Source organism: Typopeltis vanoorti, chromosome 15 (assembly GCF_054136105.1).
Source record: "Typopeltis vanoorti isolate ZY-2024b chromosome 15, IOZ_Tvanoo_1.0, whole genome shotgun sequence".
Taxonomy (NCBI): Eukaryota; Metazoa; Arthropoda; class Arachnida; order Uropygi; family Thelyphonidae; genus Typopeltis; species Typopeltis vanoorti.
This window is the reverse complement of record NC_143563.1, coordinates 117,272,326-117,299,950: the sequence shown is the minus strand read 5'-3', so window position 1 is coordinate 117,299,950 and position 27,625 is coordinate 117,272,326. Positions and strand designations below refer to the sequence as shown.

At 36.6% G+C, this 27,625-nt stretch overlaps 1 protein-coding gene across 3 annotated transcripts in view; it reads left to right on the top strand.

Annotated features, from left to right (window-relative positions):
* Nucleotides 1–27,625, top strand: part of Ae2 (anion exchange protein Ae2) — an 834,322-nt gene that overhangs the window by 137,109 nt on the left and 669,588 nt on the right. For all 3 annotated transcript variants that reach the window (XM_090404845.1, XM_090404844.1, XM_090404846.1), the window contains exon 3: nt 7,625–7,787. In XM_090404845.1, the coding sequence (XP_090260971.1) occupies nt 7,625–7,787 (163 nt within the window). The remainder of the gene's footprint in view (nt 1–7,624; nt 7,788–27,625) is intronic.

The window sequence follows — 27,625 nt, the reverse complement described above, 5'->3', positions numbered from 1 at the left end:
AGTTCAAATCCAAAGGTGATGCCTCGTCATCTCTGGCTTCCCCTAACTGGCCATGACATCTATAGACATCGAGCTAAATCTGGATACAATTCTGTAACAGCCGTTGAATCATATGGATAAGAAGTGCAGTTTGTCTCACTATTTAATCCACCTCGCCAGTAGGGAGGTTAAACATTCCATCAGGCAATTCAGCTGGGTGGTCTTCTTGCACCCAGTGACTTCCATACTTTTCTTCAGTTGAAGAGAGTTTAGCAGCTCAACAGTTTAACAGTGATGACGGCACGAAGATGGCCGTGAAGAATTAAGTTAGAATGCTGGTGGCAAGCAGGCTGCTTTGACGAGGGGACTACAAAACTTGTGCCCCATTTTGTCAGATGTCTCAATGTAGCAGCAAACATATGGAGAAGTAGCTCATATACATGTAAATGTGATAATAATGTAATATTGAAAATGTTATTTCATTAGTTTACAAACCAGTTAGAACTTAGTTTGTGGATGCACCTTGTATGTATTATGAGAATGTACAGAAATAGCCATACAGGAATAATAATCTATAAGTATTAATTATTAGATTAAAAATTTGGTGGATAGAAGGAAAAGAGGAGATATAAGGATTTTACCAGATTAATACAGAAGGAATTGTAAAAAGATGGGAGGAATGAGAGGCCATCCCTAAAAGTTGCAAAGAAGATTTGGTGAAGAAGGAATTGAGGAGTAGATTTTTTACATGGAGAGTTGTTAGTGAATAGAATTCATAATGCACTCTGGCATTGCCAGAGTGCATTATGATGAGGGAGTATAAATGATTGCAAAATAACATGATAAACATGTTATTTTGCTAGCATGATAAACATGTTATTGGTTGAAATGGGACTCCCATGATGAGTTTAATTCCATGTAGGTTACTGTGATAATAATAATAATAATAATCATTGCAGTATACAGTGAAGGCTATTCACAGAATCTTATGGGATAATACATATTTGTTTTGTTGAAAACTGATTTATTGAAGAATAATTCAGTGGGTTTCTTATAGTGTCTTCCTTTGAATTTTATATATCACTACCACACAGGTGAAGCCACAAGACTTATAGCAAATAAACAGAGTGTGTCGACTTATTCAATTGTAGCAGTGATTTTCTGAAAGTTTTGGAAAATGTTAAACATATTATTATTGTATGGGTACCTCCACGGAGTCCGAAGATTCATCGCAGGAGACCTAAACTAACCACACAATCTATCTTACATCTGTTTGAATCCATTAACAGGCAAAACACTCACAACTGACTATAGCAACCCATTCCACTCATTCACCACTTGCCAAGCAAAAATTCTAGTCCTCACACCCCCTACTGACTACACCTTTATTCAACTTCCAGGGATGACATTGTTCTGGTCCTTGTTCTGGTCCCTCTAGCCAAGTGCTGAAACATTTGACCTGCATCAATCCCATAAAACCCTTCAAGCATCGTAAATGTTTCTATCATATCTCCTCTTTTTTTTCCCATCATTTCCATCTTCTGCAATCCACACACCTTCAGTCTATCCTCATAGGGAACACTCAACAAGCCACTCACCATCTTGGTCATTCACCTTTGAATCCTCTCCATTGCTTCTGCATTTCCAAGAAACTGGAGGAATACTAGACTTGAGCACAGTAATCCAGATGTGGGTCAGGGCCTTAAAAAGAGGAATAACAACTTTCTTGTCTCTACATGTTAATGTGTTCTTCAATAGCTAACTAATCTTATACATTAGCAACCTTAGCAATATGTCCTCTAAGCTTTAACTCTCTCTCTACCACCATCCCTATATCTCTGGTTTCATCAGTTTCCTGGAGTACAGTGCCATCAATGTGATACATGGCTTGTAATCCATTTATTCCAAAATGAATAACTACATTTCTCCACATTAAACTGACACCCATTATCTTTTGTCCAATACTGACAGCATTATTTAAATCATCCTGCAAGCTCTCCATATCACCTTGATTAACTATTACTCTACCTAAGCATCATCAGCAAACAACTGAACATGTTAATATATTTATATTGTGTATGTCTTTCTGGCCAGTTGAACAAAATTAAAGTTTCAAGGGGGAAAAAGTCTTTATACTAATGTATGACTAACTTAGCCTCTGTTGAAAGTCCTGGTTAAGTTTCTATGCATCCTGGATGGGATTCATATCGAGATCTTGCCAACCAAGGAGCATTATTGATACTGAGTAAGAGAGAAGCTCTTAACTTTGTTTTGTTTTGTAATATCATTTTACACAGTCAAAAACCATCTTGGATCTAATTTACATCGAGTAATCAAACAACCAGCGCAAAAATTGCATGGGATAAAATCCAGAAAATGAAAGGTAGATATAATACATGCCATTTTATATCTACATTGGAACATAATGGATGTCTTGTTTCTGATTTTAAATCTATTGCAGATGCTTTGGGAGAAAAATTTGCTTGCATCTCAGCAGCAGCTTATTATCATTATCATTCCAAGATTCCCAGGAAGTCAAAGACTCGTTGTAGGAGGTCCCTTTGTCATTCACGCATCTCATCATACTTAAAACCTTAAAACACACAAATTCTCTGCAGACACCACCCTCTCAGGCAGTGCATTTCAATCATTCACAGCGCTCTCCATAAAAAACCCACTTTTTCTTCATTTCTTACATCCTCCTTATACAGCTTCCAGGGATGACCTGTTGTTTTTCCCCATTTCCCACCATTTTATGAAAAACATCTTGAACATTAATCCTTTAACTCCCTCGCCAACTTGTACATCTCTATCATCTCATCTGCTTTCTCCTATCCACTAGACTCTGTGAATTGCATCTTCTCAGCCTTTCTTTATACTCAACATTCCAGAGATAAGAAAATACCTTAGTCAATCGCCTCTGAACCCTTTCCGGTATCTCTTCATCCTTTTGTGGTCTAATCAAGGCTTTATATAATGGAACAAGAATCTCCTTTCTTCTACAAGTCAGTGTCCTGTGCATCATTGCTACAATTCATTCTGTTGTACTCACAATTTTGGCGATGTGTCCTCTAAATTTCTGATCCTTATTCACCCAATATCAACCTAAGATCCCTTATTTCTTCCACTGTACAACAATATATTCCCACAAAGCGCAAACTCTACAAGTCAACATTGTTTTCCAAATTCTGTAACCTTGCATTTTGCAACATTGAACTGGTATCTTCACTCCTGTGCTCAGTCTATTCACATCTTGTTGTAAGGCCACAACATCTGCTCTGATCCTCAGTTCTCCCCATGCTTTGCATCATTTGCAAAGAACTGAATATCCCCATTCAGATCTAATCTGATATCATTAACATGCAGGTTAAACAGCAGTGGCCCTAAAACAAACCCATGAGCCACTAGTGACTTTCCTCCACAGGACACAACTTGCTGATATCTATCAGATAGCCAATCTCCAATGCAGTGCAGTACACTAATCCAATACCCAACCCCATATGCTCTGGTTAGATTCCCACATGGTAAGTATACTACTGTGTATCCATCTCTTTCATTCAATTCAACTGTCACCATATTGTACTTACTTATTACAATATGGTGACAGTTGATCACAATTACTAATCTGGCTGAGCCATATACCCTTGGTTAGATCTTACTAAAACATGACCACTCTTTAGCAAATCCAAGGTGTCCATGAAAGCTACCATCACTGTTGTCAACTCAATTCTGGATCCTGGTTCTCATTAACCTCTCCAACACTTTAATCATAACACCTGACACACAGAATGGCCTATAACTTGATGTGTGAGTTCTGTCATTCCTGAATCTTTAATATTGAAAGGGCAACAGCAGCTAAATTTATCTACGAATGCACTAAAACCATTCAATCAGCTACTTGTTAAGGAGGAACTAAAAAAGAGCTCTTCTACTCTGTCAAGCCAGTGCAGTAGGTCCTGATGACATCCATTATGAGATGATAAAACATTTCCATGGATCTTTTTCTCTTACTATACAACAGAATACTTTCAGAGGAAGAGTTTTTGGGTTACTGGCATAAGTCAATTGTCATTGCCATCCCAAAACTAGGAAAGGATGACATCCATTATGAGATGATAAAACATTTCCATGTATCTTTTTCTCTTACTATACAACAGAATACTTTCAGAGGAAGAGTTTCTGGGTTACTGGCATAAGTCAATTGTCATTGCCATCCCAAAACTAGGAAAGGATGACATCCATTATGAGATGATAAAACATTTCCATGGATCTTTTTCTCTTACTATACAACAGAATACTTTCAGAGGAAGAGTTTCTGGGTTACTGGCATAAGTCAATTGTCATTGCCATCCCAAAACTAACACAAGCAAATCGTTACCAATCTATTGCTCTGAGCAGCTGAGATACTGTACTTCCCACTCTGACTTGGAAGCCTTGACTAAACAAAATTTTTAATAAATACAGAAAGGTGCCCCTGAAACTTAGATTATAAAGGTCTTTTAATGTGTCATATCTCTGATCTGTGTCATAAGCTTTTGCCATATCAAAGAACACTGAAACCAGACATTCTCATTTCAGGAATGCATCTCTAGTACATGTTTCTAAATGGACCAAATGGTCAACGTTGAATCATAGCTATGAAAGCCACATTGTGTGTTGGAGAGAAGATCACTGGTATCTAAATATCGGAGATGACTGACATGAATAATTTTCTTCAGTATCTAACATACATTGAATAGATGGGAAGGAAATCAGAAAGCTGATTTCCTTCCCATCTGTACTAATGATTCAAGATCTGAGACCTGCTGGTTGTTCTGTTGCATTTTCTGACTTTATCATATTCAGACAAATCCCACTCAATTGGATCAGTTATACAGCAGAGTTGTATGAAATTCAGCTTGTGCATATAAAAGAACACCACTAGCAAAATTGTATAATTTATACAGACTCATTGAGCTTTTTACAGGCCAACCTGTCTCTTGTGTGTGTAATTTATATCCAGTGCTTTGCACAGTTCTGCAGCTGTTTTACAAATTAAAGTTCCTTACTTTTGAAATAAATTCATCTGTGCTAGATTCTTGGCGATATTGGAATTAAGGGAAATGTGACTGTAGATAAAACTGTTAGATCAGCTTTTATGTTTTTCAGGTACTGTTTGTTAGTCCCTGACTCATAAATAAGTTTAATAACCCAATGGCCAGAAGCACCGACAGATAAACTGCATGAGATTAAGCCTGAAATTAAGCATGGCAGTCAAGTCAATGGAGAAACAGAAGAGAGGAAGTTATTCTTGCGGTGCTTTGCATAGATCAGTCATCTTATACATTCAATTTTATTGAGGGCTGTTGACTCGACTGTGTTTTAATGCAACACGTATATCACTATTCGTCATGTTTGGGTGGAATGCCAGCATTTCACTCAAGAAAGGAATGAAGTTTTTACTAATCTGGCTGAGCCATATATCCTCGGTCAGATCTTATCTGACTTAGACAAATTGCATGGCATTTTTAGCATTTTATAAAGCATTAATTTATATGTGCACATTTGATTATATATTGCATTTGTGTAGATACTGCTTGGCTTTACTAAATTTTTTTAAATTTGCATTTTGTATATAATATGATATTTACTAATTTATCTCTTTATTATGGTTTATTATTACCTTGAGTACTGCCATAACCTCTGGTTTGGTGTAGTATCATGTTCACTGTCCTTACACCAATAAACTCCTACTCCACTAACCAACCAACAGATAAACATTTATGTGATTAACTTTCCCTGAAGGATTCTTGTAGGAACATGCAACACAACACTTTATTATTATTATTTCGTGACACCTCCAAGGAGTCCAAAGACTCATCGAGGGAGGACACCTACTCTACAACTCTGTCTCCACTGAACCTCTACTACCTCATCTGCTACATCAACCTCTACTCTAACTACATCAATGCTTCTACTGTCCTCAACCTCCACCACTAGTATATTTTGTTTGTAAGTTGCGTGTGTTCTGAAGGGCCAATTTGTCTGTATGCAGGATGAAAAACCTGTGTTTCCGGGAGAAAAAACCCTGCCACCTCTGTATGAGATCGGCTAACTCACCTTCAACTGAAAAAAAAATCCATATATAAAGATTCCTCCTGTCAAGACAAGAATCAAACATAGGCCTTTTCCAATCGAAGTGCAAAACGTACCATCGTTCTTCCAATTGCACTATGGAGGTGCTCACTGCTGGCTTTACTGATGTATTATATTAATTCGGCTGAAATTTTAAATGAAAAATATGCATCAGATGTCTAATAAGAATGCAACTAGTGAAGTTTTGCTTTACTAAAAGATCCGTCTAGCATGTTTGTCCTGACAGCAGCATAGTAGAATTAATATATTAACTCGCAGGTTTTTTTAGCCTATGGTTATTCAAGGTAAAAAGGCTTAGGCAAAAGTATTAAAGGAGGAAGTTGTCATTTTAAAAGTAGAGAATTATTGCTTCTTTTTTTTTTTTTTTTGTACATTTTTTAATGTTTTGATATAAGCAATAACAGAGATTCGTGTAGTTTCAGCTACATGCTAAAGGTTTAATGTCTTTTATACCATGAAAGCAACACATTATATGTTTTTGGTGATTAACAATGATTTTATAACCAGGATCACAACACTAGTATGTCTCAGCATAAGCTTTGATGAATTTGTCTTGTGATTAAAAAAAAAATAGTATATATTTATAAATATCCAAAATACAGGATATTTTTAAATTTCAGTTTTTTTTTTTTCTTCTAAATTCATTAAAATCTCTGTTATTGCTTATATCAAAAGATTAAGAAAGTTGGAGTAGTTTTCAATATCCCATTCACAGATGAACTCCAAACTCGCAGAAAAAATTTTCCTTCCTGCTTATATAATTTTTATACTGCTGTCTTTTGGACAGCTGTATGTATTTCATAAAGAGAACAATCTAGGTATTAATATTTATGACAACTTGTAGATTATTCTCTTTTATACAAAGAAAATTGTACTGAAAATTTTGCTTGCTTTTTTGTATAATTGAAATGAATAGGGTGACATTGGTTGATGTTCACCTTTGACATATTGTGAACTGGCATACTGGATTATAAAAATGTGGTACTCAGATAGAACAAGAAGAGATTTGATGAGGTTTGAGTCGATTTGTTTTCGTGTGACTAGAATGGACTTGTGATGAACTCATATTTCTTGATAGGAATAGTAGTTTGAACCTTGACAGTTTCATTGGATAATGGGCATTAAGTGTAAACCTTTACTTGATGCCATATAACTTAGTAGACATCATTTAGTTTGTTAAAGAAATATAATTAGTATGAAAGCATGAAAAAGCCTTAAGCTAGAGTTTGTGTTTTAAAGTTTTCAAGTCAATATTTTATGAACATCAAAAGATGTAAGAAAAATGTGGTTATGTTTTCATGTTAGGAATGCAACTGCATGATGTATCATCTTCAGTACGTAATGTAATAATGGACTGAAATAACCAGAATATGGTTCTATGTTAAATTGTGTTTTATTTAATAATTCCATTATTATAATGAATTCCTGATTTACATTTAGAAAAAACATATTTTTCTTTTTTTTTTCTCTCCCACTTATCCATTTAATTTTTAAATTTTTTTTTTTTCAGTTTGAATCACAAAAAATGGACAGAACTTCTCAAAGAGATGAATCACTTGATGAAGCAATGGAAGAAATTTTTCACCCTTCCAGGCACCATTTCTCACTTTCCGATTTAAGAAGTGAAAGCAATGTTGAAAGAACACCTCATTATGATGAAAGTGACTATCGGTGTAAGTATATAGTGTACACAAGAGTTATTTATTGGTATATTGTTATGTTGGTTAACAATGTCATATTTTATTGGAAAATTTCTATTTGAGTAATTTTTTTCTCTTTCCCAGACATTTATTTATTTAATCTTATGGCAAAAAGAATACAAAGCAGCTATTCTAAGTCAATGTTCACTCAGAAAGCCAATCCAGAGCCTCATCCATCACCTTGTGAATGTCTTGTAGGGTACCATGAAATTGGTGCCTTGGACAGTCATTCACAATACGAGTGATCATCTGGACTGTGGGAGAACAATCACAGTAAGGGTGGTCTGATAGTTTCCATTTGTGTGGTAGGTAGCCACATCTGTCCTGGTTAGGTCTAATCCTCTTGACAGATGACCAAATCTTCCTAGAAAGAGCAAAACCATACTGCAGAGCACAAGAATCTTCAACCAGCAAGCCATTTGTTGGAAGATTGTTGGACCAGTGTTTTCTCCACATGTCAGATGTTTATGGTAAGGCAGCCAAAGAGGGTTCATCCATGGACCAGAAGGGGTTTCTTGATTTTAGGAGAAGACTAGGTGGATTTTTGAGTCTGGGGAAGGAGCAAGTTGTTCATTACTTTATTAAATTCTTTAATTTAATAGAACAGGAAGCCAGGGGAGAGGGATGCTTCTGAGTGTCCCACTAACTGTGCACACTTCTTTCCCAGATGGGGACAAATTATTCTGCTACAGAGAATGTGAGGGCTAGTGCAGACGACTTTAGGACTGTTCCATCATGTCTTGAAATGATATTATTTCTCGTTTTAATTTTGTTGGACAGGCTGGTGATGTGCCTTTTATAGGTGAGACTTCTGTCTAGGCTCATTCAAAGGTATTTCAGGTGAGGCTCATGTTCTACCATCTTGCTGCAGAAAGAAGTTGAGGTGTCGATTTGCCTCTGCATTGTTTAGGTGGAATGCTGTGGACACAGTTTTTGTTGTATTTGGCTTCAGGTATCACTGCTTGAAGTATTCTTCCAGGATGTTTAGGTCTGTGTTCAAAGGTTGTTTCCAGGTTGGCAAAGGAGGTATGCTAGTGTGAGATTGCTAGTCATTGGCATACATGTATTTGCTTGAGCTGGTATGTGGCATGTTGGACATGTAGATGTTAAAGAGTACAGTACTAACTCAGAGCTCTGTGGGAGACTGTTATGGAGGAATCAGGGCCTGCCCTTTTTTCCACCAGTATAGACCCAGATCTTTCTCTTGGAGAGAAAGGATCGAAAAGCTGGAAAAAAACTTTCCAGCTTTTTAAAAAAGTTTTTTTTACACCTTATAATATTGCCTAGCTTTAGGAGGAGGCCCTTTATCCAGACTATGTCAATAAGCTGATGTTAGGTCAGTGAAAGTGACTCTGGATTTCAGTTTCTTCTGGAAGCCCGCTTCAATCTGCATTTTCAGGGCCAGGACTTGGTTAATTGGGAGTGCTCTTTCGATGAATGATGAAATTCTTTTAAGGAGAATTCTTTCAAAGAGCTTAAAGGTGGAGCAAAGCAAGGAGATAGGTCAAAGATTCTTGACTTTATTTGGATCTTTTCCTGGTTTATGCATAGCAATTATTTTGGCTTCATGCCATAGTTTTGTTAGTTCTTCAGTTGTTATAATTTTTGATAACAGGGCAGCAAGCCATGTTTGATCTTGTTGGCTGAGATGTTTGAGAAACTTGGTAAGGAGATCATCCACTCCTGCAGCCTTGTCATTCTTGGTGAGTTTTAAGGCTTCCTGTAGCATTTCTTACAGAGATATTGGGTGTATAAGTTCAGGAAGCTATGGGCCCATCTTCAGTTTTTTCTGATGGTTAATTGCATGGTTATTTTCCTGGTAGAGCTGGGACGTATCTTGGAGGTTTTCAGTAAATGATTAGCCATTTGGTCTGGAGTTATCTCCTAATCTTCTGAGAAGTGACCAACTTTTCTGGCTAGTTTTGGTGAAATCAAGTTCATGGATGGTTGAGATCCATCTATTCTTTCTCTTTTTTGCCGAGCATTGTTTTCCTTAGCAGCAGTTGGGTCTTCAGTTTCTTCATATTTAGCTAAAATTTCCTCAGTTTCCTTGCTCCAGCATGGGATGTACTGTAGCCTTTGGGAATAAAGGCTTTGGCTGCAGTTTTGATTAGTTTAACAAATCTGGGATAGCTATTAGGGGTGGATAGTATTGCTGTAATGATTTGTTTCTCCAATACATTCCATTTGGATCCCAGACATGAGAGGCTTCAAGTCACATATCAAATAAATGCCATGTGTGGGCTAGGATCAAGAGCAAACTAATCTATTGCTTTTCTTCTTGAAGAACTGGATGTTAGGTCAGTGAAAGTGACTCTGGATTTAAGTTTCTTCTGGAAGCCTGCTTCAATCTGCGTTTTTAGAGCCAGGACCTGGTCAATTGGGAGTGCTCTTTCGATGGATGATGAAATTCTTTTAAAGAGAATTCTTTCAAAGAGCTTAAAGGTGGAGCAAAGCAAGGAGATAGGTCAAAGATTCTTGACATTATTTGGATCTTTTCTTGGTTTATGCATAGCAATTATTTTGGCTTCCTGCCATAGTTTTGGTAGTTCTCCAGTTGTTATAATTTTTGATAACAGGGCAGCAAGCCATGTTTGACCTTGTTGGCCGAGATGTTTGAGAAACTTGGGAAGGAGGTTGTATATTTTTGAGAAATATTTTATGGCAAAAAGTTATTCTACAGAACTGAGATGAATGGAATAAAAGATGACCGGAAGTAACAGGTTCAATGAATCTGCCGTTCAACTGTAAAATGATGTTAGGCATCTGTTGCTCGTGTCCAGGGGTGGCTCTACTGACAGTGCAAAACATGCATTTGCACGGGGCGGCAAGTTTTTTTTTGGGCAGCATAATTGGCATAAATTATATGAAAAATAAGAGGAAAGGGACAATAAAATATGATATTACATGGGGCAGTAAAATTCATAGGGGCGGCCCTGCTTGTGTTTGTAGGTTTAGCAGAAATGGGGAGTATAAAGGATATTAGTTCTGCTGAATAGTGATGACAGAAATAACTGTAGAACAGATGCAGTGCAGAAACTGACCATCTATGATACAGTGGCTGAAGAGAGACTGTAAAAGAGATCATCAATCAACTTAACAGCATCAAGAATTTTTAGAGAAGTCTTAGATGCAGCATTCCAAGTTTGGGCAGATTTTAAATTTGTACAGGGCAAGTTGTGCTGATTTCAATATTTTGTGTTCTTTATATCTTTGTTAACTAAATGACATTCAGAAATACCAAGGATATCAAAATAATAGGATTTGTATGTAAACATGTTCCATGTGTTTACTGTTTGAGTTCAACTTCACGTCTTAATATCCCTGACAAATATATATTTATATACACAACTTACAACAAAACCGCAAATCCCAAAGCATACTAATCAAAGCTGTTTGAGTAGAATTTAGGCCTAGTTTTCTGTGAGATGAACTCATTGGACATTGGTTTAAGTTATAATGCAAATCGAGTGTTCTTTATTTTTTTTTATTATCTTCAGCCTTTTAACCCATTACACTCATTCAGCATCATAGGGATGTCATCCCAAAGCATTCTCTAAGATTGCATGCCATTGGTCATAGACATTTGCATCTGGATTGCAATCTCTGGGATGACAATGGAGAATAGTGGCTTAGCTCATGTTGCTACTGAACCGTGCACTCTTGTCAGCTCTGCCACTGTTTCACCATCAGAGAAGGAAAAATGGCTTTGTATACTTTTTTATTTTTTTTGTATGAGATGTATAAATCATTCTCTCTTGAAAAGTTTACCAATAAACTAGAAATAGAATTATTTTGTTTAAAAATTACCTGACTTTGTTAGTGTTAGTGCCACTGGAAAAGAAATGTCATCTCTCAGATGGCTTATGTGTTACAGAGCAATTTGCATGCATCATCTAGAAGATGGCATGATGCAACTGAGCTAGCAGCCAGTACCAATCTCTCATCTCACAGATGACATCAGCCCTGTTGAAATAATCTGTTACACACAGGCACCAAGTGCAAAGGGTTTAAACTTTTAGTTATCCTTTGTACGTTAGCCAAGAAGTTAGCATGCTTTGTCATCATGTGAATGTAATTTTGCTGTCGAGTTGTATCTTTAAAACATTCCTGATTAATGGTATGCATGTTTGCCTTTGGCTGACAGTAGATGACAAGTGCACATTTTGGCTGTATTACTCATGATTGTGAGGCAAATCAACTATTTATATTTAGCCTAAAGAAATAGCAAAGGCAAAATTGATGTGCGGAGTGACTGAGGGAAGGAATGATTTATATAAGGTGGATAGTTTGCATTTGAATGGATTTGGGGTCAGGAGTATTGAGAAATCATTGTTCATTGAAAGTCCAGGAGTGCTGTCAGGAAAATTAGAATGTTTAGGGGATATGCAGGTAAGAGTGGGTCCATGCAACCTAGAGGTTAATAATTGGGAGAATGATCACATGATGCTAAATGTAGCATCCCAGATTCTTAGCTTTAGTGGGCTAAGTAGCACAAGGAGTAAGAGAGAGGTTGTGGGATGAAGAGAGTATTGCAGTTTTATGTATACTAATGCCAGAAATATTTGAAATAAGGGCGAGGAGTTTTTTGCATTGGTTAGCTCAACTTGGTGAAAAGTTATTGACATTAGTGATACTTGGTTGATAGAGAAGGATATGGTCATAGTAATAGAATTCAAGAGATATGGTGCCTTCAGAAGGAACAGTGTGTTTGTGTATGGATTGCTAATGATAGCAGAGGAATTGAAGCCAAAAAGAGTTGGAGTACCTCATGAGAACAGGGATGCAGAGGGCAGTTCATTCGAGGTTATCTGGCTTGAGATAGAGGCTAACAGGATTATATATATAATTGGTTGCTGCTAAAAGGGAGAATGTAAATGATGCATGGCAAATTAGCACAATGAGTGCTAGTAAAGTAATTATTATGGGGGAATAACTATGGGGACATAGATTGGGCAGAGGTCACAGGGAGGAAAGGAAATGCAATTTATACAGCTGGTGAGAGATAATTATTTGAGGTAGCATGTAGTGGAAGGAACATGAGGTTCTAGAGTGCTCGATCTGGTCATAGTGTCAGAGAACTTTTCTGTAACCAATCTAGCTATGCTGCTTCCTTTGGGGAAAGTGATCATATAGTCTTGACTTAGGAGATTACCAGACATGCAGAATTTTCTGTTAAGAAAAGATATATGTGGAATTACAATTAATTATGACAAGCCTGAGGAGTCAGCTTTCAGCAGTGCCATGGCATAAGAATTTGGAGGGGAGAGATGGTGGTACATGGGATGTGGTCCAGAGATATTTGAAGAGAGTACTATCAAAATGTACCCAAGGTCAAAAGAATAAATCAGGTGGGAGTTAGATGGAAGAATAGCATCATTAAGTAAGAGAAAAAGTTGCAGAGGGAATATAAAGAAAGGTGATCAGAATGCCTATGAGCAGTATAATCCACAGTCAAGAAGGATACCTGTATGGTAAGGAAGGCCAGTTCTAATTATGAGAAAAATCTAGTTGATGAGGCCAAAAAAAAAAAAATCCTTCTTCTATAAATATAATTACACGAGTACAAATAAAATCATTACATCATATTGCATTTGAAAGTTTTCCAAAATTGAAAATCAGACATCATGCATATAACCTAATAGTATAAGCTCATCTGGGTTACAAAATGCATATCAATTACAGAAATAAACATCCAGAGCATAATAGCACAGTGCACAAAGATATTGACAACAACAATATATAGAGGACAAAATATACACTACATATGAACAAACAAAAGATCGCTTAAGCCAAATAACTGGAAGGACACTTCAACATCACCTTTCAAGGATGCAGAGAATCAACTGACACTTCTGACGTAATGTCCAATCCTCATCTTCATGTGGTGTGCCCTATTAGTAGGTATCTACTGGCTACTGAACGAATGAGGATGGGCTCGCAATTCAGGACTTAGTTGACCAAATTGTACTCTCTATTGGCTTAAACTACAAATGCATATGATGATACAGCATGGTGATATTTCATGCCAGCTGGGGCATTGTTTGGTTAAACAAGGCCCATGCTGTTTATGTCAGTGAACCAGGGCAAACAGTGAAGTCAGTTACTGAAACAACCTCCAACTCGACATCTAGATGAAGAATAAACCCAACATCAGAAGAACTGAAGATAGGAACCATCAATATAAGGAGCATTAATGGAAGGGAAATCAAACTTGCAGAAGAATTGGAAAAGTACCACATTGACATAATTGGCATTACTGAAAGAAAGAAGACAAAAACAGGTGAAATCTTCCTAAATAATAAGTATAGGATGTTATTTTCAGTCAATAATGATCAACGAAGGAAGAAGTAGCGATATCATTCAACGCCAAACATGAAGATAAATTTCTTAATCGGAAGGCAGTTTCAAGAAGAATTATATGGACAAATTTCAAAACGGGGAAAATGGACAATGAAACTTAGAAGAATCTTCTACATTTCATTCTAAGATTCTTCTAAAAAACCTTAGAAGAACCTTAGAAGAATCTTCTATGGAACCATAGGCATGAATCCATAGAAGATTCTTCTAAGAAAGAATTTTAATTAGAAATTTTTTGAGTCATTAGAAAAGGCAGCCGACATAAAGAAAATGAAAGTGGTCCTTGTTGGAGATGTGAACAACAGAGTATGAAGTGAATCCCACCAAGAATATAGCAACAATTTGGGAAAAGTTTGAGAAAAGGGTTAAGCTAATAATAATGGTAAGAATTTACTGGACATAGTAAATTTTTCGAGACTTAAGGCATGGACTAGTCATTACTATATAGTAATGACTAGTCCATAGAAATAAGAAAAGTCTCATCGACTACATCATTGTTGATAGCGATATCATCATGCTGGTTCAGGATACAAGAGTGTACAGAGGATTTGAAATTGGACGTGACCATTACTTAGTACTAAGCAAGATAAAAATAAATGGATATCACATTGAAAACAACAGCATGTAAGAAAGTTATAAAAAGAATTACAATTGAGCAGCTTTTACAGGTGAATTGCAGACTTGACTATACAAACATTATTAAGGAAATTTGTAGCAGTGTGAAAACAAAGAACCAAACCTCGGAGTCTTAGTGGCAAACTCTGAAGAAAACATTGATTGATTCAGCTAGGTCAGTATGTGGTGAAGTAATCTGCAAGGATAGAAAGATAAGAAAACCATGGTGGGCAGCAGTAGATAAGAAGAAAGTATACTAAGTGTTCATAGCAAATAAGTCTGCAGATGCCACAAAAGAATACAGAGAAATATGCTATGTGTAAAAGTAGCTAAACAGAAGTCATGGGAAGACATTGGTAAGAGTAGAAAAAATAAATATCCAGCAGGTGGCAAAATATTCTGGAGGCTATCAAAGAAGATTATAGATGGAGGAAAGAGTACTGTAAACAAAATCAAAGATTATAAAGGTGACTTGAAAACTAAAGATAAGGATATCCTAGATATCTGGAGTAATTACTTTGAAAAACTCTTAAATGAACCAAGCACTAACAGAACCGCACTAGAAAATTTTCAAGAGGAATGCAAATAGGAGGTATATCAGTATATCATTAGAAAAAGCCATCAAAAACTTGAAATCTGAAAAGGCAGCTGGAGTTGCTGATATTCAACCAGAAATGCTTAAGTGTGGAGGTATAAAAAAACGTTTTGCAATGGCTACACTGCATAATTCAGAGGACCTGACCTTGACATTTCCTCTCATGTACCTATTTGTAAAACTTTGAATCATTTCCTTAATCTGTCCTCATATACACAAGCAAAAAATCTGTTCCTCACACCTCTCCTAACCATGCCTTTATTCAACTACTAGAGATAACCTCTTGTTCTGGTCTCTCTAGCCAAGTGCTGAAACATTTCCCCTGTATCTCTCCTATGAAACCCTTTAAGCAACTTAAATGTTTCTATCACATCCCCTCTTTTTCTCCTGTCAACCAACTTTTGCAATCAAAACACCCTCAATCTGTCTTCATAGGGAACATTGTACAGATTACTCACCTTAATCTTGGTCACTTGCCTCTGAATCCTCTCCACTACCCATTCTGAGCATAGTAATTCAGATGCGGGCTTATAAGTCTTATAAAGAGGAATTACAACTTCCTTATCTTTACTTGTTAAATGTGTTCTTCAATAGCCAACTAATCTTATGGGCAACCTTAGCAATATGTCTCTAAGCTTTAACTCTCTCTCTCTCTCTCTCTCTCTCTACCACCATCCCTATATCTCTGGTTTCATGCATTTCTTGGAGTACAGTGCCATCAATGTGATACATGACTTGTAATCCATTTATTCCAAAATGCATATCTTTACACATTTCTCCACATTAAAATGACACCCATTATCTTTTGCCTATACTAACAGCCTATTTAAATCATCGTGCAAGCTCTTCACATTGCCTTGATTAACTGTTACTCTACATAACTCGCATCATCAGCAAACAACTGAATATTTCCTTTCAGGTTATTTCCATATCATTTATGTACAAATTAAACAGCAATTGTCCCAGCACTGAATCTTACGGCACATCACTAGTCACTCGTTTTTCCTCTATTCTTCCCCTCCTTATACCACTTATTGATATCCGTCCAGCAGCCACCTTATCCACTTAACCAGCATCATATCCATCACCATTTGTTCTAATTTGCATGTGATATTCTGTCAGATGGCTTTGCAAAATCATCATATAACCATTTTCTTTATCCAACTCAGCTGTTATTCCATCATAAAAAGGTAGTAAATACTAATGTGTAACCAACCCTTCACAAAGCCATGCTGACCCTCATATAGTATCATATTTTTATCTACCAATTCCTTAATTCTCTTTTGAACCAATTTTTCTAGCACTTATCCCATGCCTGAGATACTGACTGGTCTATAATTTGCTACTGCAGTTTTAGAACCTCCCTTATCCATGAGAATTATTTTGCCCTCCTTCTATACCCTTGGAACTCTACCAGAATTGAGACTTACATTAAAGAACCTAGTCAAAGGCTTTGCCATTTTCCTTGCAGATTCTTGCAAAACCCTAGCTGATATCCCATCTAATCCCACAACTGTATTTACATTGAGATTCTGCAATATCCTAAGAACTATCACTTCATTCACCTCTGTTCCCACATTAGTGTCTATCACATAGGTTAAAGCACTAACCTCAATATGATGATTATACACTTGCAAAGTGGTCTCTCAATAACTCAACTATTTTATCAGCTTCTGTCTGCTTGTGACTATCATCACTCATTCCAGTTATTCTTCCTCTTACTTGCAACATAAAGAAAGAATTCTTTGGGATTTTCTTTGGCCTGCTTGGCTAGATTATTCTCATAATCTGTTTTTACCTTCCTTGCCATGCTGGTCATCTTTCTTGTCTGAGCTTTGTATTGTTTGTGAGTTTGCTGGTTTACATATCTCTTTATATACTCTCTAGGACATTTTCTTCTTCTGCAGCTCGTGCTTAATGATATTACTCATCCATCTAACTCTTACCCGATTAACTCTCCTCACCCCAAGTATACAATTTAATATTGTTTCCTCTAGATGACCCTTAACTATATCCTATGCACTACTGACATTCTTACCTTCTAGTTTTTTATGTCAATGCACAGATATGATCTTCTTGATAAAATATTTCTCATGGTTTAAAATCTTCCAAGTCAAGACTGCACGGTCACTTTCACCAGTTGGAGGCAATGTGGTCACCTTGATTATGGATAGCTCTTCTAATCCTGTGACCAGGTCCAATACTTTCCCACCCCTAGTTTCCTTCCTTCCATGCTGTCTTAAGTAATTATCTCTCAGCAGGTGTATAAATTATATTTCCTTCCTGCCATGTTTTCTTTCTTCCTACCAGTCTATATCTCCATAGTTGAAGTCTCCATAATAATCACTCGTCCTGTACTCATTGTATTAATTTGATGATGCATGTCTTCCAGATCATCTGTGGAACTCCCTGACCTATAGCAACAACTGACTTTATATTTTGTCTTACTGGCCTTAATCCCACACCAGATTGCTTCAAATGAACAGTACTCTCCTTCATGTCTGATATTCTTTTTGGTTGAAGTTCATCTGCTATCATCAGCAGTACTCTTTCCCTCATCCTATCTTCTCTATCTTCCCTGAAAATAACCCTTAACAAATAATCCCTGTAACTACATCATCTGCTGTTAGCCAAGTCTCACTAATGCCCATAACTTTTGGCAATGTTGCACTGACCAATGGCATAAACTCCTCTCTCTTGTTCCTGATACTTCTAGTATTAGTATATAGTTGCCAGCAAAGGTTGGTTGGTTGATTGGTAGAGCCTCTGCTACTAATGGCTCGCAAAAAGTTAAGCAAGTTTGAGCATGGTTAGTAGTTGGAAGGGATTCAATTGTTCTATGCTGTTGGCACACTCTCCCTTGATGAGTCTTTGGACTCCCTGGAGGTGTCACATAATAATAATAATAATAATAAACTGCAGCATCCCGTTAGTACCCCACCCACCTTTACTTCCTGAATTGACTACCCTATTCAATATTTTTGCTTGAGAGACTACATTCCACACTTGGGCATTCTCACACTAACTCGCCTCATTTATGCCTTCACAAAAACTACATCAAACACCAAAACAATTTAAATGCAGTCCATCATCATCATTGTACAAATCCTTCTTTCCGTCAAACACAAACACCACAGATCTACAATTCCTATATCATTCTTTCTGCAGTATAGATGGTGATGAGCAGAAATGTGAAGGCAAATTAGTTTGGCGAGTACAAAGTGAGTGATTATTATTGCGGACTTCAACTATACCAATGTAAACTGAGCAGAGGAGGCAACATTCAGTAATAAGAGAACTTAATTTTTGGATTTTTTGAGGGTCAGCTGTCGTAGGCAACATTGTGCAGGGAACAAGAGTTTTGGATTTTGTCATAGCATAAGAAGATATGATTGTGACATATATCTTACTTGTTTCCAGTTTGTTAGAGTGACCATTTACTATGACCAATTCTATGTCTATTCATCCTTGGAGGATGAATAGATGTAGAATTATCAAGGCAGAACGAATTCATGTAGAATTATAAGGCGGGCAACTATCATACACTTAGCTAACAGCTTGCAGCAGTACAATGGATGAAATAATATGAAAGAGGGGGGGGTTTGTAGTGCATGGGAGATACTAAGAAAAAATTGTTAACATCAATGACAGATTGTATACGTCAAGTGAAGAAGATAAAGCAATTTAGATTCAAATGGATGACCAGAGAAAATGAGCAGATATTGCAGATGAAAAGAGAGATTATGGAAGACATAAAAAACGGTGGAGAATAGTTGCATTCGGAATATAAGGTTCAGGCTAGGAAAGTAATTAAAATGCGATGGGAGACTAGTGGTGCAATCTAAGGAGAATTCCAAGGAGTTGGCTCTGTGGCGAGTGGAGGAAATTTGATTGTGGATGAAACACCCTGATGGGTGGGGTTCGAACTTGGTGACCAATGAAATAGTTACACTATTTAATTATCACATTATGAGAATGTTGCATTTTGGTACAGCAGACCTTATTCTTATAGGGATAAGGAATAGTGAAGTGTTAGAAGTGAATGAAGAGGATTTATTCAGAGTACTGAGTACACTAAAGGTAGGGGAACTAAATTGAATTTCACATGTTAAAGGGATTGTGTTGTAGAACTGACTGTGCTATTCACATGACTGTTTAATGAAAGTCTTGCACCTGGACAGATTTCTGGAGAGGAGAAGGACAATAAGATAGTACCACTGCGTAAAGGTGGCAGTGGAATTGAGGTATCAAGCTATAGGCCTGTTTGTATTTCTTCTGTAGTTGTTAAGATTTTGAGGAAATTGGTAAGAACTCATACACAGAATTTGGATAGATGAGGGCAGTATTATTTATGTAGGCCAGCATGGATTTGGTAACGTACCCTCTTGTTTTAGTAATCTGGTTACCATTTACAATAGAGAATGAGTGAGACTAAAGCATACACTCTTTTTTTTTTGTTTCCCACAAAGGCATTTGACAGGGTGCTACATGACAAGTTGGTTTTTAAGCTGCATCATACAGGTCTGGATCAGGTCAGTAAAGAATCTCAGAGAATGTATATTATTTCTGGGAAAACTCCCATGTTACTCCTCTTAATAAACTATTATAATTATAGCTATTTTGCCTGCTTCAGTTTAGGAGTGCCCCTGTTTAAATGTCATTAGCTATTTACTCATGGATTCTTAGGGCATTGTGAGTGTAAATGTACCAAAAAGTATATGTAGCATAAGGAATAGAAATTTACACATACCTTTTTCCGGGTGTTGCGGCTTTTCCTCTTTCTGCGATGTCGAAAAACTACTGAGTGTGTGTGTGGGGGGGGGGGGTAGGCAATTTGGTAGAATTAAGTTAGAAAAACCAGTTTTTTTTTTGTTTTTTTTTTTTTCCCCCGTTTATATATAATATATATAAACATATATATTATATTATATAGGGTGGGGAAAAGGTGAAAGGGTTGATTTTTTACCACCACAGCCCCTTTATCAAAATTCGTAGTGAAACTTCTCAAACCATTAACTACAACGTCTAACTTCATGATAAAAAACACAGACGACCTTTTCAAAAAAATAAAAAACCTGACCCTATCCCAAGAAGACATCCTCACTTCTTTGGATGCAGCCTCTTTATACACTAATGTGGACGTCCCCAGAACTTTAGACATCGTACACACACTACTCACAGAAGACCACACCCTACACTCTCGTACTAAACTAACGCCCATTGACATTATTAACTTAATAAAACTAATAATCTCGGCAAACTTCTTCAAGTTCAACAACAACATGTACATACAAATCTTCGGACTCCCCATGGGCCAAAACATCAGTGGACAACTAGCGGAATTATTCCTGGCACATATAGAATCACTCCTACTCCACCCTTCCCTTCCCCCCGGCATCACCTTTTATGGCAGATACATAGACGATATTCTGTGCATTGGTAATCCCACACACATCACCACCTTAAAAACATCCCTAAACAGCTACAGCAACAGATTAAAATTCACCACAGAAACCGAAATGAACAAATCCATCAATTTCTTAAACTTGACATTAACCAGAACACACAACAAAATAGCCACGAAAATATACCACAAACCCTCACACATCGGAAACTACCTCCATTTTCACTCATACCATCCATATTCTGTTAAAAAATCTGTCATCTTATCACAATTCATAAATGCTTACAAATTTTCAACCAATCAAAATAGTTTAAACGCAGAAATAAAAAACTAACACAGATCTTAAATCGCAACTATCCTACACAACTGATTAACTACGCAAACAAGATGGCAAAAAACTGCCAAAACAACCCAAGTACCAAAACGAACTTCCCTACACAAAAAATTATCAAACTACCATACACCCAAAACACATACAAAGCCTATAAATACATCTTCAAACATACTGACTACAAACTGGTATTCACCACAAACCAAAAACTGGCAAACCTCCTAAAATCCACCAAACCTCACACACAGAAAGAAATATTTGAACAGCACAATGTAGTCTATAAATTTCCCTGCCAAAAAGACTGTGACATCACCTACACAGGTTCCACCATCAGGTCTTTATGGGCAAGACTACAAGAACACTTTCGTGACTGTAACATCCCTATTCCAGAACATTTAAACACTAAAAAACGTAACATCAAAAAAAAAAATCGAATACTAAGCACGGGATAAATGGAAATAGCTGTTCACGCCCTTGAACAAAAACACACCCCGCAGATAGACAAGGCCATCATAGTAGACAGACAAGACAATGAAACAATGCTCAGAATATCAGAAACAATAGCTATAAAGTGTGACGCGAACTCTATCAACGTACACAGGCCCTACATAATCTCCGAGGTTTGGAAGCTTCACAACATAAAATTGAGGTCACAACCCCGACCAATAGGCGACAACACAAACACTTCAAAAGCATAAGCACCTACCCGACCTGACATAGCATCCACTTTCCCAATGTGTTCAGATGACAACCATGAATAGTCGAAACGGACCACACCCCGTCAACAACCTTTCCCTTTCCCCCTCCCTATTTTAAAAAATCAACCCTTTCACCTTTTCCCCACCCTATATAATATAATATATATGTTTATATATATTACGGGGGAAAAAAAAAAAACCGGGTTTTTCTAACTTAATTCTACCAAATTGCCTACCCCCACACACACACTCACACACTCAGTAGTTTTTCGACATCACAGAAAGAGGAAAAACCGCAACACCCAGAAAAAGGTATGTGTAAATTTCTATTCCTTATGCTACATATACTTTTTGGTACATTTACACTCACAATGCCCTAAGAATCCATGACATGAGTAAATAGCCAATGACATTTAAACAGGGGCACTCCTCAACTGAAGCAGGCAAAATAGCTGTAATTATAATAATCTCGGAGAATTGTTGCAGTGTTGAGGAGGACAATGATCATGATAGATAAAAATGTGGTTGTTCCATTGTATACAGCTTTTATCAGACCATATCTGGATTTCTCTGTTCAGATGTGGTCACCCGGATTTGAAGGGGATGAAGTAACTTTGGAGAGGGTGCAGGGAGGATAACAAATTATATCAGGACTGTGCACTGTTGATTATGAGGCTAGATTGAGGTATTGCAGACTGCAGAGTTAGTTTGGCTGACAGAAAAAAAGAGAAACATTTAGGCTGTTGAAGGGTTATTATCGTATTAACACTGAGATTTTTTGTATGGTAGAATGAGGGAAAGGATCAAGGACAATGGGCTAGTTATAAAAGGAAGTGATGAGTAAAAGGATAAGAACTGAGTTTTCTGCATGGAGACTAGTAGAAACATGGAATTCATTGCTCAAGAGGGTGGTGAAAGTACAGATGGTGAATTAATTTAAAAAGTGGCGTGATGAATTCATATTGTATAACCTTGACCTCCAACAATCAGTCTTGTGACTCCATGGAAGTTAAGAAATAATAACAGCTTCATAGCTGTTAATAATAAAATGGATAACAGATCACATCTCCTACTGGAACAGTATGTTGCTTTCAATGCCTTATCCTATGATGGTAATGAAATTGTTATACTTCTGCTAGAGAATTGAATTTCCTGAAGCTACTATTCTGACTTACTTTTCATCATTGGCATTGCCCATGGGTCAAATGCCTCTTTCTGTTTGATTCTTGTTTCATCATTCTTTTCTCACTGTCCATTGCCAGGTGACTCAAATCTTTCAAACTCTTTCCATTCCACTCTTTCACATCTATTCTCTCACACCTTGACATCCTCTTCTGTTTATACTGTCCATTGTATAGAGTATCAAGGTTTTTATCTTTCTACTGTTATCCATTCTGCAAACAAGTGCAAAAAGCTTTTGTTTCCAATGAATTATTTTCTGCATTAGATTCTCTTGCAGCTTACTTGGCTATACAGTTCTTTGTTTGTTACCTTTAGCACCCATCCAATTTGTAGAATCTTTAAAATGTTCTTTCAAAAGCCAATATTCAGCTCATTATCTGTGACCACTATCCATGTCTCATAGTTGTAGAGAGCACTTATGAATATGCATGTTTCTAGCAGTCTCAGCTTTATGGGAAGACACTGATTTACTTTTCCATATCTTGTTTATTGCTTGTAGGTCTTTTGCATTTGTTATCCGAGATCTTATCTTTTTTTTTTTTTTTTTTTTTTTACAGTCTAAATCGTGCGCCATGTTGCTTCCTGGATATCCTCACTTCTTTTAGCTGTTGTCCATTGACCTTTTATTTGCTTTTTCATCCTCTTCACTCTCTCTGAATATTATTTTTGTTTTATTGATGGCTCATTATGAACCCATAGCTCTTTCCTTCAACACTTCAGCACTGTTCTTTCTAGGTTCCTCTTCTTCAGATGACAATGATGATTGTCATCTGCAAATCATAAATAATTTTTGTACCTTGAATTGAAATTCCCTTTATATTATCCTTTATGGCATCCATTATTATTTCCAAAAGCATGATAAAGATGCTTGGGGATGTTGGGTCTCCTTGACTTTTGTCTCTTGTCTGGACTATCTTTGCATTTCCCCAGTTTTTCACATAAGTCTCTGCATTATCATTGATGTTCTGCAATAGAAATGTCAGTTTTCTCTTTACTCCATAAGATTAGAGTTTAGCCTATGCCACTTTTTTGATTTGTGCTGTCAAATGTTTTCTGAAAGTCAACAAAACAGATACAAACATTTTTATATTTACATAGCTATCTCCACAATTAAACTTTAATTAAATTTGGTGCACAGTACTTCTGTCTCATAAATTTTGCTTGCTCCTCTTTCAGATTTTTTTTCATTAGTTTCCTTATTCTTTCCATTAATATCACCATAAGTACTTTTCCCATATTATTCATTAGAGCAATTGTTCTGTAGTTTTCACAGTCCATTTTACTTTCTTTTTTATTTTTTATTTGTGAATGGTATTAGGATTGATCTTGTCCATGCTTTTGGTGCTTTGCCTTCAACCCATGCCATGTTACACAACTGGTATAGTTCATCTATGATCACTTCACCACCATGTTTCAGCATCTCTCCAGTGATCTCATCTTTCCTGGGACTTTTATAGTTTTTCAGATGTTTTACTGCCTTTACAACCTTAACTATCAATATACGAGGGGGACACCCGAAAATAACACGAATCTGAAACTTGGTGCACATGCATTTTTTAGTTATAGATAATGCCAGCAGGCATCATGAGTGTACAGTTTTCCATGCCAGTCTCTGGCGTCATCCTGTGTGAACTGGTTCGTTGTTCTGACTGCTTTTTTGTTAGTGCTTACAAGCAACTTTGGTGATTTTATGATGGCTGACTACAAGCAACATAGAGTGCATGTGAAATTTTGTTTCACATGCACTCTTTTTGGGAGGTAAAACTGCAGCTGAAACTATTATGCTCTGGCAAGCCTTTAAAGGATTACAATTTAGGTAAAATGTAGGTCTGCAAATGGTTTTCTGTTTCAAAAATGGGTGTTTGTCAGTTGAAGACCAACCATGATCTGGCTGCCCTTCAACAAGCAGAAATGAAGAAAACATCGAAAATGTTTGCCAGGCAATCGATGAAGATTTTCGAAAGACCATTGAGCAAGTTTCTGAAGAGATGAATTTGTCATGGATTTCATGCCCATGAATTTTAACAGAAGATTTGCATATGAAACATGTCCGCTAAATTTGTGCTTGGTTTGCTCATAGAGGATAATAAACTGTGCGAGTGTTTGCTTGCAGCAAACATTCACGCAATTTTTGAGGGAGCAAGTTCTTAATGACCAGAACTTTCAAAAGTTGTGACCAAGGATGAGTCTTGGTGCTACGGTTATGATCTAGAAACAAAAAAAGCATCAAGCCAATGGAAATTATGCACCAAGACACAAGAAGGCACATCAAAACAATGTTGATTTTTTTTTTTTTAATGTGAATGGAATTGTACAGAAGGAATTTGTTCTTCCTGGAGAGAGTGTGAACCAACATTTTTATCTCCACGTTTTGAGAAGACTGCATGATATTGTTCGAAAACGATCAGAAATGTAGAGTAACGGAGATAGTTGTTGCACCATGACCATGCCCCAGCCCACACAGCCGTGTCTGTCCAACATGTTAATATCACCATAAGTACTTTTCCTGCATTATTCATTATAGCAATTGTTCTGTAGTTTTCACAGTCCATTTTGCTTTTTATGAATGGTATTAGGATTGATCTTGTCCATTCTTTTGGTGCTTTGCCTTCTTGACGAAAAGCATGACGGTTGTTACCCACCCTCCCTACTCACTCAATCTCTCTCCACGACTTTTTTTTTTATTTTTCCCATGGATAAAGAAAACCATGAAAGGGCAGTGATTTGTTGATCGGGACAAAGTAAAAGAAAAGTCATTGGAGGCCATAAACAGCATTCCAGCTGAACATTTCCAGAACTGTTTCCAGCAGTGGAAAAAATTAGAAATATATACACTTTTACACAGAATAATGTTTAATTTGTCAAATATTTCGGTCTGAATATTACAGACCATCTTCAGTGGCTACATAGGAATAGTTTTAAAAAACAAGGTAGAAAACGAATAATTGATCATTCACACATAGAACAAGCTGCATGATGTCATATCGCTAAGTATTAGAAGAGTAAACATTTTTAAAGTTATGAAGATATTAATTCAGAAATTCATATAATAATCTTAAATAACATTAGACTAATATAGGAAATTTACATAAAAAAAAATTAACGTGTTATCCTGATTAAACTTTTTTTTAGACGTTCTTCTCATCCATACACCTTCAGGTATTCTTACAACAACAGTTTACAGAAAACCAACTTTCACAGGTCGTTATATTCTCAAAGAATCTGCTCATCATCCTTGTCAAAAAAACAGGAATCATAAAATGTTTAATCTGACGAGCCAAAACTAACTGTTCAACTTCTCATTTATTACAGAAAGAACTTTTGACTATCAAACATCACATGAAACTAAATGGCTTCTCCGAAAAGAGTACACATCTTTTTGATTCTTACAATCCAACACAGAACAGCAAAGATTCAATATGTCGAGTTCGAATTTCTTACATTTCTGCGATTTCAGAACCAATTTCAAAAATTCTGAAGAAATATGATTTAACAGCCACTTACACACCTATTAACAAATTATCCACCCATTTTCCTTCATCTAAAGATAAACGCTCAACCTTGTCTCTAGCTGGTGTGTATCAAGTTCCTTGCAATTGTAATCTTTCCTACTTTGGACAAACTGGACGTTCTATAGAAAAAAGAATTCAAGAGCATCAATCATCAATTCAACACAACAAACCCGAGAAATCTGGATTAGCTCAACATCCTTTGGTCCAGGACTCTCCTCCTATACAGATGTTGCTACAAATTTGAACGTTTATTTAAAAAAAGTGTGGAGGCCTTACTTCACCATCCTAACTTGAATCGTAATGACTGTATATCTATATCAAAAATTTGAGAAGGTTTAATCAGGATAACACGTTAATTTTTTTTTTATTATGTAAATTTCCTATATTAATCTAATGTTATTTAAGATTATTATATGAATTTCTGAATTAATATCTTTAATTATGACTTTAATAATGTTTACTCTTCTAATACTTAATGATATGACATCATGTGGCTCATTCTATGTGTGAATGATCAATTGTTCGTTTTTCACCTTGTTTTTTTAAAACTATTCCTATGTAGCCACTGAAGATGGTCTGTAATATTCAGACCGAAATATTTGGCAGATGAAACATTTTTCTTGTGTAAACGTGTATATATTTCTAATCATTATGTCACAAGTATCTTTAAAGAATCAAGTGGAAAAAACGTTGGGACAAGTGCATTGAATCACATGGAAAGTACTTTGAAGGAGACTAGAATATGATATTATAAACTTTAATTTAAAAAAAAAAAAGAGTGGAAGTGGTGGTGAAGCGCAATACATAGCCTCTCTCACTCAAATGTCAACCTCATCTTCCCATGGTCCATCCTGTTCTAAAAGTACAAACGAGGCACTGGCGACCGAGTATGAGCGGTATAATCCTAACAGAGTAAATGCCTATCCAGCCTATCTAGATCTGCCTGTCCAGAGGTATTAGGTAGCAGCCCTACCACTGGACTTACCCAGCAACAGGTCAGTAACCTGCCCTGGGGAAATTCAAAATACTTTCAAGTTTCATGCAAAGAAAGACCAGATGGACTGTCAGGGAAAAGACCACAACCCAGCAAATGGTAAACGAAATCGGAAAAAGG